The sequence below is a fragment of the Pipistrellus kuhlii genome, unplaced genomic scaffold (assembly GCF_014108245.1).
Source record: "Pipistrellus kuhlii isolate mPipKuh1 unplaced genomic scaffold, mPipKuh1.p scaffold_m20_p_4, whole genome shotgun sequence".
Taxonomy (NCBI): domain Eukaryota; kingdom Metazoa; phylum Chordata; class Mammalia; order Chiroptera; family Vespertilionidae; genus Pipistrellus; species Pipistrellus kuhlii.
This window is the reverse complement of record NW_023425540.1, coordinates 29,535,461-29,551,574: the sequence shown is the minus strand read 5'-3', so window position 1 is coordinate 29,551,574 and position 16,114 is coordinate 29,535,461. Positions and strand designations below refer to the sequence as shown.

The window sequence follows — 16,114 nt, the reverse complement described above, 5'->3', positions numbered from 1 at the left end:
GGAAAGTCCCTTTATTACTGACAGCTTCTATATTACAGTACACAACCAAATACTTATTCCAGTGGAATATGTATTCTCAATATGATTTATATTAGAAAAAAACTGATTTTGAAAATAAAGGTAATTATAGCCTTGTTGTTTGATAAATGAATCAAAAGACACTTGAATCATAATTGCTTTAAGATGTTAGGGAAAGCAATTTTAAAATAATTATCAGTGTTAAATTAGATCATGAAAGGCGGGACAACATCTGTCTAAATTGCTGTGTAAATGGTCTAAAAGCTTCTTACTAAAACAGGCTTCTAGTAAATGTTTTCTTATACAGATAGCCAGAGATAATACTGAGAAAGGGATGTCACTGGTACCTTCACTTCTTTCACCCCAAAATACCCCAACAAGGGATCTGGTGTTAGAAAAGAACCACTTTCCCCACATCAATACAAGCCAGAAATGAGGAACCTCCAGTGAGCTCCTGCCCTCTCATGGAACTGCTTTCTTTACTGTCTCCATCCTTTACTTGTTCTTCCCAAGAAAAGAAAGAGTGATCTGCCCATTATGAACAGCAAAAGAAATTATCAACAAAACAACAAGAAAGCCCATTGCATGGGTGAGCATATCTACCAACGTTATCTGCAATAAGGGTCTAATCTCCAAGTTTATAGGGAATTCATACATCTTAACAAAAGGAAGATAAATAGTCCAATCAAAAAATGGGCAAAGGTTCTAAACACTTTTCGAAAGAGGACATATAAAAAGCCAAAAGACATATGAAAACATGTTCAAAGTCACTAATCATCTGAGAGATGCAAATCAAAACAACAATGAGGCACCATTTCACACCTGTCAGAATGGCTACCATCAACAAATCAAAAAATGACAAGTGCTGGTGAGGATGTGGAGAAAAAGGAACCCTCGTGCACAGCTGGTGGGAATGCAATCTGGTACAGCCACTGTGGAAAACTGTATGGAATTTCCTCAAAAAAATTAAAAAGGGAACTCCCTTTTGACCCAGTATCTAGGAATATAATCAGGAATATATCCCAAGAAAACAGAAACACCAATCAGAAAGGATATACGCACCGCTATGTTCATAGCAGCACAATTTACCATAACTAAGACCTGGAAACAGCCTAAGTGCCCATCAGCAGATTAGTGGATTAAAAAACAGTGGTACATCTACACCACATGTGTCAAACACAAGGCCCGCGGGCCAAATCCGTCCTGCCAGGCCTTGCAATGTGGCCCGCACCGCGCTGTCATCACTGCACTCCGCTGTGTTTCCATCACAATGACAGTTTATGACTGTTCAGTAAACCATTCGGCCCACGATTTAGGCTGGATTTTAGATTTTGGCCCCTTCTCTGATTGAGTTCGACACCCCTAATCTACACAATGGAATACTATGCTGCTTTATAAAAAACACCGTTTGCAATAGCATGGATGTACATGGAGAAAGTCTAGTCAGAGAAAGATAATTATCAAATGATCTCACTAATTTGTGGAATATAATCAACAGCATAAACTGATGAACAAAAATAGATCCAGAGACAGAGAACAAAAATAGTTTCAGAGACAAAGAAGCTTCTAGCAGACCCTCAAACCCAGAGGGAAGGCAGGGAAGGCTGGAGGGGATAGGAGATCAGCCAATGAACTCACGCGTATATGCATAATCCAAGGACACAGACAATGGGTGGTGAAGGCTTGGAAAGCGGGGGCAAGGGAGGAGGGGAGCAGGCAATGGGGGAAAAAGAAGACATGTGTAATACTTGAAACAATTAAGAATTAAAAGAGAATGTAATCTTCCTAGTGAGACTGATGACAGCTTAATGTCCCAATCACATTTCTCTACTGGGCAGTCACTATGCTTGACATGCCCTTTTGTCTCCTTTCATCCCCAGGTCTGCCCAAGCTCAGTTCAGGGATTTTGTGCTCCAGTCTACATGCACTGGGCAGATCAAAGAGGTGTAGCTTTATTTTCTCTTCATGATTTGATTACTGAGCCTAAAACCAGGTTTGCAAGTTGTCATGCATCTGGCTGGGCTTATCTTCGAAATCTGATTCTCCCTTGCAGGTGGGTCCTTGGATTTTCTTAAGGGAGAAAAATGTACCATATGTTTTCTCCAATTTACTGTAGTTAACTTTGATCCCCATCAAATCCTCTATAGTTGAGGCGAGAATGTGGAGATAGACATTCTTTCCCTGAACATTTAGCACACTGTAGTACGGCACTCAGTAAATATTAGCTCTGCTCACCTCTGTCATTCTTAATGCTTTTCTTGGCAGTTCTCTATGATCCACATTCATTAGGTTTTTCATTAGTATGTTTTATTTAAATTTATTTATTTTTTTGTTTAAAGTATTACAAATAGTAGTACATATGTCTCCTTTTCCTCTATTGAGCGCCCCCCTCCCCCGGCCTCTCCCACACCCTGGCACATGCCCTCACCCCCTGGTGTCTGGGTCCATTGGTTATGCTTATATGCATGCACGCAAATCCTTTGGTTGATCTCTTACCTCCCTCACCTCACCCTCCCCTGCCTTCCAGCTGAAGTTTGACAATCTGTTCAATACTCCTTTGTCTCTGTATCTATAGTATGTTTTAAATACTGTTTTCTATTCTCTCTTTGAATGATAATCAAATAAACAAATCCTTGATCCAATTTTACTTCCTTCTCATTCAAGAAGAAAGACCTTAAGAACAATAAGAAGGTTGAGATGATCTGGAGTGTGGGGGAAGGCAAAATAGTTTTTCTCAGATATTTGCAGATATATCCTCTGATACTCCAAAGAAAATAAGGGCCAAAGAATGAGTAATAGTGGAAGGCAGATATGAGGAATAAACAATCAATAGGGCTGCTTCAAATTTCAATGGAATATCCTTGACACTGGAGAAGTCTACATAAAGACTAAAAAATAGCTACTTAGGATGTTCTAGAAAAGACCTCAGCATAGAGTAAGGGATTAACTATGAGAAACTATTCTTACCTATGATCCTATAATTCTAACAGAGTTCTATGAGCTGGGCAAGCACTGTTTCATAAAATGGAGGGAGAGTAACAAATTATGTTACATTGTGTATGATTTTTAATAACTTTCTCATAATAGTTTATAAAATACCTTAAGATCTGGAACAAAGAGAATACAGAAGCAATCATGTTAACGAAAGGGAAGTTACCTGACTGGAAAAAGACTCTGGAAATAATTGTCCGACACAGTGGGCAGGGAGTACTTGCAGGATTGTCTCTGGCAAGAGTCCGTAAGCAGGGCTCACAGAAGATGTGGTGGCAAGGGTAGCACATGTATGGGTTGAAATAAACATCCAGACATACTGCACAGATGTAGCTTTCCTTTTCTTCTACATATTCAATTTCATCATCTGTATTCATGTCATTAGTCAAAGTCTGCAAAACATAAGCAAAAAACAATTTTTCTTAGTTCAGCATGAGATTAATTTCCTTGAAAAAAGAGAGAATGACTTTATATTTTGTTAAAATGAATGAAAATATTTATGAAAAGCATATAACATTTGTTTCTGTGACATATTCAAACTGACAGAAATACTACCTTGTAAAGTAAGAAAAAACTGAAAACACATGAAAAAACTCAGAAATCTTCACTATCTTTATATAATGCTAAATGCTAATATATACCTAAGCACATTAAGCACACCTGCATCTCTATGTAACCAGCACTAATTACTAAGTGTTAGGTATACCAGATCCAGGATTACAGATTCTCCATCTGTCCTACCCCCACCACAGCATGAAGTTTTATGGATGCAGTGTAGAGAAGTGGTTCAGAGTTCCAGCTGTAAAGTCAAACAGACCAGTGGCTTAAATAAGTTATTGTGACCTTAACTTTATTCAACCACTCTGACCCTCAATTTCCTGGTAAGTATAATGATTGTCTTAGTCTGTGTAGGCTGCTGCTCCTGTCAGACAAGTTTGTTATTTAGAGTTAAAATCACAATAACCTTCTCCACTCGCCTGCTAACTCCCTACCTTTCACAAGCAACCATCCCTGAGCCAACAGTGGTTAAGACCTTTCACACCTTTCACACAAAATATAAAAGCACAAGTGCACATAAACACACTGCTACTTTTGTACTTATCAACATATCATGAATATCTCTATCAGCAGATATTTATCTTTTCCTCTTATTTTTAACCTAGGTACACATGTATTTTACCTAAATAAATTTATTTCATCTTTTCATGTTTTAGCTCCTTCCTTCCTTCCTTCCCTCCCTCCCTCCCTCCTCTTTCTCTCTTCTTACTCCCCTTCCTGCTCTTTGTGGACTTGCTCTTTCTCCCAGTCTCCTGGTTCCTCTCTGATGCCTGATCACACTGCTTCCATTACTCTGCCCCCTATAAAAATGTTCCTCTCCTTTAGGCCCCTACTATTCTTCTGATACCTTCACAATACTTCTACATCAAGCATGCTTGTTCTATTATACATATTTCCTCCTCTAGTGCATTTATATAACGGTTGTGGGCATGGACTATGCTTTACTTGCTCTTTCTTGACCCCTGGACCTGGAGGGAAGACTGGAAATTAGAACAAACGGGGAAGAGGAAAGGAAATCTGAGTTAAGAGGGAAATATGGAGAAACCATGGAGAACGAGGATGAGGCACCCGTCAGTCTGACTGCACAGGGTTTTTCCAATAAGGAGAAATATTCCTTGGAGAGATAAGGTGGGTCGGTTGCTATTGATCAGGACTGGGCAAGTGATAGACTATGGGCTAAAGACAGCCTGCTGCCTGCTTTTGTAAACAATATTTCACTGGAACACAGCATGCTCCTTTGCCTCTGTACTGGGGAGGGCTGCTCTTTGCTACCGCGGCAGAACTAAGCAGTGGTGACAGAGACTATGATCCGCAAGCCTACAGTAGAGACTTCTTGCTAGCCTGAGAAGTTTCATTATGTTCCTGAACACAGCACTGTTAATTTCCCCCTCAATCAATCAATATCTATTGAGTTAATAAGCATTATTTCAGGCTTTCTTAGTCTGCTCAGGTTGCAATAACAAAAATACCACAGACTGGGTAGCTTAAACAGCAAACAGTTATTTTTTCTTCAAGCTGGGAACCCAAGATCAGGGTGCCACATATGGTGAGTCCTGATGAAGGCTCCCTTCCCGGCTTGCAAATGGCCGCCTTCTCTCTGTGTGTTCACACAGCTTTCCTCTGTGCACGCAGACAGATCTTTCTTCCTTTTCTTACAAGGCCAGCAAGCTTATGTGACCACCCCCTAAGCCAGGGGTCTTCAAACTACGGCCCGCGGGCCACATGCGGCCCGCAGAGGAGTCTGATCCGGCCCGCCAGGTTTTTTGGGCAGTGAGCCCAGCCGAGGTGTTACAGTAGGAATTAGTAGTTCATATAGTCCGGCCCTCCAGCTCTCTGAGGGACCGTGATCTGGCCCCCACTTTAAAAAGTTTGAGGACGCCTGCGCCCTCCCATATGACCACATTTAATCTTTATTATCTCCTAAAAACCCGATCTTGTTGGGGGTTCGAGCTTCAACACGTGAATTTTGGGAGGACACAGCTCAGTACATAGCAGGGATACACAAAGCACTAGAAATACTGCAGTGAATATATCAAGCAAGTAAGGCCTAAGAACTAGTTCTTTAAAAAGAAGAAGAGCCGAAACCGGTTTGGCTCAATGGATAGAGCGTCGGCTTGGGAACTGAAGGGTCCCGGGTTCGATTCCGGTCAAGGGCACGTCCCCAGTATGGGGTGTGCAAGAGGCAGCTGATTGATGATTCTCTCTCATCAATGTTTCTAACTCTCTATCTCTCTCCATTCCTCTCTGTAAAAAATCACTTAAATTTAAATAAATAAATAAATAAAAAAGAAGAAAAAATTATATATATATATCTATATATAAAAAAGAAAACTCTATATAATACTCTAATTGTCCCTCCATCAGACAAGTCGCTTTAATGAGCACTGACCACCAGGGGGCAGGCACTCCAACCAATAGGTTAGCTTGCTGCTGTGGTCTGGCTGTTTCGGACTGGGTCAAATGGGCCAGACATGCCTTAGAGCCCTCCCACAGTCCCTCCCTGGCCCTGATCATGCACTGGTGGGTCCCTTGGCCTGGCCTGCACCCTCTTGCAATCTGGGACCCCTCAGGAAATGTAGGAGAGCCAGTTTCCGCCCCATCCACATAGGCCAGGCGAGTGCTAAGGGCCTCTAGAATATTTTTAAGTCCTAAGTGGCAAAAAGAGGCAGTAATTAAGGAATGAGATACCAAGGACCTAAACCAGAGTGGTTGCCTTGAAAATTTAAGATATTTTGAAACCAAAATTAGCAGGAGCTAATTTTCATTTTGGTAGAGGAGGAGACACTGGTTTTATGAGTAATTTTGACTTTTTTACCCTAAGTCTTAATCATATCTTTTGAGTTCACATTTTTATTCTGATATGCACTTCTCTACTTCTTTTGAAGTTTTTAAAAATGAAGTCAAAGATCCTTGTTTCTGGCCTCCAGGCAGGTGAGAAGTCCCATTGGGCTATGAGCTACCCTGGAGAGTGAACACAAGTTTATATATATTTATTTAAAAAAAAAAAAAAAAGCCATTTTTCAGCCGCCAGTGCCAATCCTCACTGCTGACAATCAGTTTCAGATCCACTAAATGCAGCTGCTCAAAACCACAGCCTGTCACTCATTACTTTAGAGAGTAAAGAGTTCTTTCAGTCTTCTCTCTTCTTTACTAAACCTCTTGGGCCTCTTTTCCTGCCTTATTACTTCTTCGTTTTCTTTGTATCTTTGCAACAAAAAAAGCTCTTCCATTTATTGTATATATTATTAGCACCACGCTCTAACCAACTGAGCTAACTGGCCGCTACTGTATATATTAACCAGTGTGTTTTCTGTTCCAAGACCTTGTGATCCATGACCCTTCTTCTCCAATCAAGCAGAAACAGATAATGTTTGACTGCCTCAAGGAATGAATGGCACAGCAGTATGTAAACAACAAAGAAATTATTAAATTTTTGGCATTTGATTTTTAAAAGCCCAGGATCCTGAGTATAAATGATAGAATTAAGGAGTTTTTTTCCTGCTTCTCCTTTCCCCATCTCCTATGCTCAATATATACTAAAGATTCTTTGGGATTTGGGCAGGAATCTGGAGGATCTCTGAGAGAGCACTCTGCTATATATTCACCTAAATCAGAGAATAATGGACAGGACAGAAAATTCCATCAGATTTTGGGTTTTGATAGCAGGGAAGCCTACAAACTCCAATCTCTAGAATAGAGTTGAAGGTGGAAGCAAGGTCACAGAATTCTCTCACATTTAGACAGAAGGAGCAAAAGATAGCACTGACTTATAGCACTGAGTGGACAGTTACAGTACTGTCAATCAGTCACTCAATACAAGAAAGAAAGTAAAGTAACCATGCAGATAGCTTAGGAGGTGTCAATCATGGTAAATATTCATTCCACCTTTTATTATGCTGACCTAGAAACTGAGGACACGTACCTAGAAGGAAAGGAGAGGAAAAAGTCCTGTATTGATTAAAATTTAGTTTCTAATCTCCAATAGAAAGAGGGCTCAAAAAACCCTGAATTTACTCAATCATTTATTCATTCACTCAGCAAGTATCCATTACATTTTTATTATGTACAAATAATGTTTAGTTAAAAATACTGAAAATTACATTTCTTGAATACCTGACTTTGTGGACAATGACTCATTCTTAGAACAAATTCTTCCCTCCATCTTTTAACCTCTTCACATAAACTGCAAGTCTGCCTACATTTCTCTATAAATCTTATTATACTGCATTTTCCTTATATTTGATATGAAGTTCATGCTATTTACGGAAAAAATTTAGATATTAAAGTTAACAGACAATAGCAGTAATGAAGAAATGGTACATGTAAGCTACTCTAAATATACAGACATATATGTTACAGAATTCTTTTCATTTATGGTTCTTTAAAAAATGTAATTTTTTATGTCACTGTGTCATAAGAATCTGTATTTCTAGTATCAGAATATAACTTCAAATTTGCACAAATGCATATTCAAAATTTGATAGTTTTGCATTTCTAATATATACTAGCTTCTGTAATTAGCTAGTGACTAATAACAGGAAAGGAACAAAGAGAAGGCAGGATATTATGGATGTCATTTGGGCAGCTTCACCAGGAAGCTGCAACTTCGCACTCCCAGGGAACCACCAGCCTGTTCCCTGCAGATCACTGGGGAAGGGGTCCAGCAAAGGGAAATACTAGTAGATGCACACACAGTAAAACTGGTACAACATAGGGAAGATGCCTATCAGTCAAAACCTGGATACGGAGACCAATGCCCAGAGTAGGCAGGGCCACTGCAAACCCGAAAAAAATTTGAGAATACCGTATTTTTCGGACTATAAGACGCACTTTTTCCCCCCCAGAAGTGGGGGGAAAAAGTCCCTGCGTCTTATGGTCCAAATATAGCCTACACATATACTTTTAAAAAAAAGTTTTTTTACTTGCCCGGCTCTGTGTGGTCTCTGTGTGCTTGCCCGGCTCTAAAATGGTTCTAAATGCTGTTTACTTTACAGGGTTGATTACATGTGTTTATGACTGTGATGTTGGGTTTTAATGCACATAAAATATTTTAGGACACTATTTGTTTCAGAATCTTTTCTTCTTCATTTCCCTTCTCTAAAAACTGGTGCGTCTTATGGTCCGGTGCGTCTTATGGTCCGAAAAATACGGTACATAATCCCCTAACCCAGTGGTCGGCAAACTCATTAGTCAACACAGCCAAATATCAACAGTACAACGGTTGAAATTTCTTTTGAGGACCACATTTTTTAAACTTAAACTTCTTCTAACACTACTTCTTCAAAACAGACTCGCCCACGCTGTGGTGTTTTGTGGAAGAGCCATAGTCAAGGGGCCAAAGAGCCATATGTGGCTTGTGAGCTGCAGTTTGCAGATCAACCAAAGAACATGTATGTATGCATATGAGCATAAGCAATGGACACAGACAGTAGAGGGGTGAGGGCATGTGCTGGGTGATGGGAGCAGTCAGAGAGAGATTAATGGGGGGAAAAGGAGACATGTAATACTTTAAACAATAAAGAATTTAAATTTTTTAAAAAGTGTTCAAAAACCTAATATATACGTTGAAGATATAGATTAGGAGTCAAATATCTAGGCTCTTTGTATTGCAGCAAACTAGAAAACCTTTTTGGTCTGAGGAATATGGTACAGAGCAAGCTACTCTAGAGAGTCAGCAGAGAATACCAGCATGTCAAACTTGCACTACTTGTGGGTGTGAGGTCTGAATTAGTACTTCCCAAGAAGCTGGGAAACCTTGCATAGAAAAAATAACATTAAATCTTAAACTAGTGGAAGCCATAAGACCACAGCAAAGTCAATCACAAAATTGGCACCAAAATTCAGGGCCCCTGAGATTCACACAGAAACAACTTCTACTGAAAGTAAGCTTACAGTAAAAAATTACAAAGTCTGCCAGAAAACAAACTGCCAATGGAAAGTATAAGTAGATGTATGAATGGAAGAATTCACCTTTTTATAATTACATATAACTGAAAAAATCTATAAAAAATTTAAAAATAAGTATGTTAAAAGAGAATTTAAAAAAGGAATATAGCCAATAAGGCAAACACAAGATATAATAAAAAATATAATAAAACAAAAAGTGAATTTGAAAGAGAACCTACATGCAAACTGTAAATATTAAAGAGCCAGGTTAAGGAAGACAGATTTAGTGAACTGGAAAACATCGCTAAAGGAAACAATCTTTACGATTCTTAGCTTATCTTAGAGAGACAAGGTAAAGACTTCCTTGAGTCCTTCTAAGCACAAAATAGGAATCTAAGGAATTTTAGAAAATCATCTAATTCAGCACTAAAAGCAAGACTTCTTTAAAAATATCTTTTAAATAACACTCTATATGTTTCTCTAATCATTAAATTGTATTATAGTCTTCTAGGCAGGCTGTTCCCATTGCCAGCCAGTGTCAAATCTGTGGGAAGAATTCTGGTCTTTTCTGACTAAGCCACTGGCTCTGATATGACTCTACTAAAACCTCCACCAGACACCATTCCTTTCAAATTCTCCATGCATCTAAGCTTTCTTTCTCTTTCTCCAATGGCTCTAACATCACACACACACACACACACACACACACACACACACACACACATCTTGCATTTTGTTCTAGCTACCACCTTCCTTCTCTTTCCTTCTGTTAGAGCCAAACTTCTCAAATAAACTGTCTCTACTTATTTTATAAATATTTCCATTTTTGCAAATAGTCTTCAACTTATTTTTAGCTGTTATTAGATCCAATAGGTATTTTTAAGTTTTCATCTTTCTTGATTTCTTGGTTGCATTGGACACTGTTGATAATTCTCTTCCTAAAAATTAAAAATGTCTTTAAATATCTGTCACTTCTCTTTATTTTTATGATAAAATATTTATTCTTCCTGGTTGGTGTTCTGATACATCTTCCTTTTATCTCCTATGAAGTTGGATTTCTTTAAGGCTTATTTCTAAACTGCCTCCTCATTTTTCCTTTCTAATCTATATAATTTCCCTAGGCAATGGACCCATAGCTTTTGCCAGTACCTGTATATAAATGACTTTCAGATTTATAACTCTAGCCCTGGCCTCTTTTTTGAACTCTAAAACTATAAAGATACAATTTCAGGAAAACCATCTCTGACTCCTTAATCTAAAATAGGTTCCCAGTCCCTGGCCAGTTTGGCTCAGTGGATAGAGCGTCGGCCTGGAGACTGAAGGATCCCAGGTTCGACACTGGTCAAGGCTACCATCCAATAAAGGTCCTTGCAGAACTAAAAATATTAAAAATAAATAAATAAAATAGGTCCCCAGTCATGTGCTCTCATAGCAATATGCATTTCTCCATTATAACATTTATTGTAATTTGAATTTTACCTATTTGTGTATGAGAGCTTGGTTATTGTGTGCCACTGCCATGAGACCGTCAACTCTGTGCCGGATACATTGCCTGCTATGTAGTACTCACTCAGCATCAACTGAATGAATAGGATTATTTTAATATGCTTAATAAATTAGCAATGTTTACAAGCAATTTAGTTTCTAAATTCCTTATATTTAATCTATTCTGTTTTCTTATCCTCATACTCTAAATCTATATGCATTCTAATTTTCTTTCTTCATTGGAGAGAAAAGGGGAATGGTTATAGATGGGGAGTAAGAGAGTATGTGTAAATCTGGAGATGTTCCTGAAATGTGGATGTTCTCTTTCATTTGTGTCATAGTGAGGTAAAGAAAAAAGACAGCTAAGATTGCCAACTTATTATTATTTTTAAATAAAACCAAGTTCTATAAAGATAGAAATAACTGAGACACATTATGCCTCTTTAGACTAGTCAGCAACATGTGACTAAAGAAACTTACATCTCATTTACTCTATTGTTTCTACTGTGGGATGTCCTAGTTTTAACCTCCCCTATGGGAATGAGCAAGCTTTTTTGATAAGTAACATAAGAGGCAGAAAGTAGAACAATATAGTTCACTAAAATAGTACTTCAAGTTTATAACTATCTTTATACTGGTTAAGAAAAAGAGAAAATATTAGGCACATACTTTATTCTAGATCCATGGACATCAATAAAAATTCAGTTCACATACAATAGTTACTTAACCCTTTAAAGCATAATGCTGTGTATAATATTATAAATTAAATTTTTAAATGTTGTCCAATTTGTGCAAGTTATTGTATGTTATGGACTACATGTGTCCCCCCAAACTCATATGTTGAGGTCCTTACCCCTGATGTGATGGTAGTTAGAGGTGGGGCCTTTGGGAGGTGCTTAAGCCATGGGATGAACTTAGAAACGGGTCAGTGTCTCTGTAAAAGAGGGCCTACCGAGTCTCCTGCCTCTTCCAACGTGTGAGGAGCCAAGAAGCAAGCTCTAAACAGACAATGAATCTGCCAGCACCTTGATCTTGGACTTCCCAAGCTCCAGAACTGTGAGAAACAAATATTTGTTTAATCCACCCACGTTATTTTTGTTATAAATACCAAAGCAAACTAAGACATTGTATCTTCCACCTAAATGATTGAATATGATATAGAGGACGTTACTGTTCTAATTAAAAAATAATAAATGCAAGAAAAATATGAAGGAAATAAAACCCCAAGTCACACTTTACTGTGGATAACCAAGATAGCCACTGTTAGTATTTTATATGTGATTTCAATTTTGTTTTTGATGTGTGTGCATGAGTTTTTTTTCCTACAAAAATTAGATTATGGTATTCATATTTCCCTACTGTGAACATTCTGCAAATCTGTATTCTGTCCTTCATAAAGGGTGCAAATTAGTCCACAGCCGTGGTCGGCAAACTGCAGCTCGAGAGCCATATACAGCTCTGTGGCCCCTTGAGTGTGACTCTTCCACAAAATACCATGGCCTGGGCGAGTCTATTTTGAAGAAGTGGCATTAGAAAAAGTTTAAGTTTAAAAAATTTGGCTCTCAAAAGAAATTTCAATCACTGTACTGTTGATGTTTGGTTCTGTTGACTAATGAGTTTGCCGACCACTGGTCTAGAACAATGGTTCTTAATGGGGGTGATTTTGCCCAAAGGGGACATTGGGCAAAGACTGGAAACATTTTACTGCCATGACTGAATGATGGGGAATGTGAGTACTGTCAGTGCCTGTGCACCTAATGTACGGACATCAGGAATGCTGATAAATGTCTTATAATGCACAGGCAGCACCTTGTCCACAAACAAATTGTCCAGTCCAAAGTGTCAAAGTGAAAAGTGACAAGATTAAGTAAATACTTTCATTTGGGACAGCATGGATAGATCTTCAGAATATTAAGCTAAGTGAAATAAGTCAGTCAGAAAAAGTAAAAAACCATGATTTCACTTGTATGTGGGATATAAAATTGGAAGCAATAGTCCTGGCCATGCGGTTCAGTTGGTTGGAGCATTGTCCTGTACACCAAAAGGCTCTATGTTTAGTTCCTGGTCAGGGCACATACCTAGGTTGTGGGTTCAATCCCCAGTTGGGGCATGTATTGGAGGCAATCGATTGATGTCTCTCTCTCTCACACAGATTTTTTCTCTCTCTCCCTTCCTCTCTAAAATCAATGTTAAAAAAAAACAACAACAATCTTGGGTGAGGATTAAAAAAAAAAACCCACACAAAACTGACAGAAACAAATGAACAAAGAAGAAAACAAACAACTCACAGACAACAGTACAGTGGTTTCCAGAGGGAAGCAGGTAGGACAGATGAAAAGGGTAAAGGGGGTAAAATATATGGTGACAGAAGAATAAACTTTAGGTGGTAGGCACATAATGTAATATAGGGATGATGTATCATAGAATTGTACACTTGAAACCTATATAATTTTATTAACCAATGTTATCCTAATCAATTTAATGGAAAAAAATATGGCAGGGAAATACATTGTGAATAAGTGGAAAACACACACACACACACACACACACACACACACACAAACACACACTCTGCTTCAGTGTACAATGTATTTTAAAGGCTGCAATCAATCAATGCAAGATGAAATAAAATCTTATACTACATAGTCATTAATTTCTGAAGACATGTTACTAAATCTCCACTGTACCTTTTCTATGGAGATGCATAAAGCCCCTTTTAATATTTCTAAACTTCTTTGTGATGTATTACCATTGGGTGGCTTTTGAAAAGCAAAGAAAAGTCCTGGCATGGGCATGTGGTCCTATTTTTGTATAGGTACATAAAATATTCATCTGCTCTATCCCTTTCCCAAGTTACTATTTTCCTCCCATAATTTTGAATTAATAGCTTTTCAACTCTGCATTCTTTAAATTTTGTTAGTAGCAAGATTTTCTTAAAAGTTTGGACAGGGTAGTTAAACTTGTAGCAGAAACATCTTATACCTTTACTACAATTCACGGAAAGCAGGTGATACAGCGTCGATAACAGGTAACTGTCTGAGGGCACAGCATCCCTTTCAGTGAGGACTCTGATGTTTATAGCTGCTAGTTGCCTATAATTTTATAGGTTCATTCTCGCAGCAGGAAATTATCCCTTCTATCATATGTCACACACATTGTAAATTGTAATAACTTTATAGGGAAGGAGGAGCCAATATCCTACCTAATCAAGAGGGAATATGCAAATTGACCATCATGCCATCACAAAGATGGTGCTACCCATAGCCACAAGATGGCAACACCTAGTCCCTTCAGCCCTGCCAGAGTCCCCCAGTCCTATTAGCCCAGCCAGGGGGATGGCAGATGCACGGTGTAGCCAGACCTGCCCTCAGAACCCCATCAGCCCAGGGCCAGCCCGAGGTGATGGCAAGCCTCAGATGTTGGCTGCTCAGCCACCCAGGGTTGCCTGAGGCTCAGGTAACCAGAGCTGGCTGAGGCTTGCGCTGCTGGCAGTGGCAGCAGCAGCAGTGTGAGGGAAGTATCACCTTCCCCTGACGGCCAGGTTGCTTCCCACCCCTTAAGGCTCCCAGACTGTGAGAGGGGGCAGGCCGAGCTGAGGGACACCCCCTCCAGTGCATGAATTTTCATTAGAGGCCCAGTGTACAAATTCACGCACAGGTGGGGTCCATCAGCCTGGCCTGCAGGGATCACATACCCCGAGGGGTCCTGGATTGTGAGAGGGTGGTTCTCAGGTGACACACACTGGAATCTAGCTCCCTCCTCTCTGGTTCTGGGTGCATCACCTAAGAACCACAGCTGCCAAGTCATCACAGCTCGGCAGCTCCTGCACTGAGCATCTGCTCCCTGGTGTCACTGTGCATCATAGTTACCAGTCAGACGGTTGAACGGTCACTTAGGCTTTTATATCTATACTAGAGGCCTGATGCATGAAATTCATGTAAGAGTAGGCCTTCTTTCCCCCTGCTACTGGCACCAGCTTCTCTCTGGCTGTTGGCAGGCACCCAGGACTCAGGCTTCCCTCGCAGCCCCAGCTTCATCTGGAAGGATGTGTGTCCTAATTAGCATAGTAAGCTTTTATTACCTCTCTATAGACAGAGGTAATATGAAAATTAGGCTGGGACTCCATAACAGGTCATGACCAGACAGAAGGAGGTTTCACGTGCAGGTGCAGCCTGGAGCAGAGACGAAGACAGAGGCAGGGGTGCCTGCCCGAGCCGGCACAGTGGCTTGGGTGGCCCGAGAGCAGACACAGGCAGGGGCACTGGGGAATGCTACAAGTCAGGCATGGGTCCCGGGCCCCCACGGGGTGCTTCCTTGCATAGAGGGATACAAGGCACCTCCTTGCATGATTTCAATCACATGCTGGCCTCTAGTTATAGATATAAAAGGCTAAGTGGCCGACTTTCCATCCGACCAACTGGTATATATGACGCACACTGGCAATTTAAAAATAAATGTTGACTTGCTCATGCTTGATACCTATAAAGCTCTCACTGGCACCAATTGCATGCGTGTATTTCAATCTGTCATTGTTGATCTTGAATTTGGTTGATTTTGTTGATATTCTGAAGTCCCTATCTGACACTGCCTCCCATTTAAATTTTCAAAGACAGTTTCCTGTGATGCCAGCATTTGTGAAGACTATTAATAAATCACAAAAACAAACTCCAAGAGTAGAACTATTCCTACCTGAATCCATTTTGGACATGGTCAGTTATATGTTGCTTTCTCTCAAGTTTGAAGAGCATATAGCATTAAAGTTGTAAATACTTCATCACAAAGGACATTAGTCAAGCTCTCTGAGTTTTTACTCTTAAGGTGGTATACAGTGGATATTAGAATAAGTTTAATCAATTTATCAGTTAATTTTTTTTGTTTTTATATCATGTCTTTGTTGTTGTTATATCATGTTGTTATTGCTTATTAATCAATTTACATATTATTTTCACATACATTTTATTAATTTTGTTTTATCTCTGATACTTCTATTATAGAGAAAGGGCAAAGAGCGATATTAAAATATTTATTCTAATTAATTTCCTTTCATTGTGCACAAAACCGTGCACTAGGCCACTAGTATATAAATAATATCCCTTAGGCCCTTGGTGAAAAAACTGCGGCTCAGGAGCCACATGTGGCTCTTTGGCTCCTTGAGTGTGGCTCTTTCACAAAATAC

At 39.4% G+C, this 16,114-nt stretch overlaps 1 protein-coding gene across 3 annotated transcripts in view; it reads right to left on the bottom strand.

Moving 5' to 3' along the window:
* RNF180 (ring finger protein 180) overlaps positions 1-16,114 on the bottom strand; it is an 88,631-nt gene that overhangs the window by 15,896 nt on the left and 56,621 nt on the right. For all 3 annotated transcript variants that reach the window (XM_045571554.1, XM_036410422.2, XM_045571555.1), the window contains exon 5: positions 3,176-3,401. In XM_045571554.1, the coding sequence (XP_045427510.1) occupies positions 3,176-3,401 (226 nt within the window). The remainder of the gene's footprint in view (positions 1-3,175; positions 3,402-16,114) is intronic.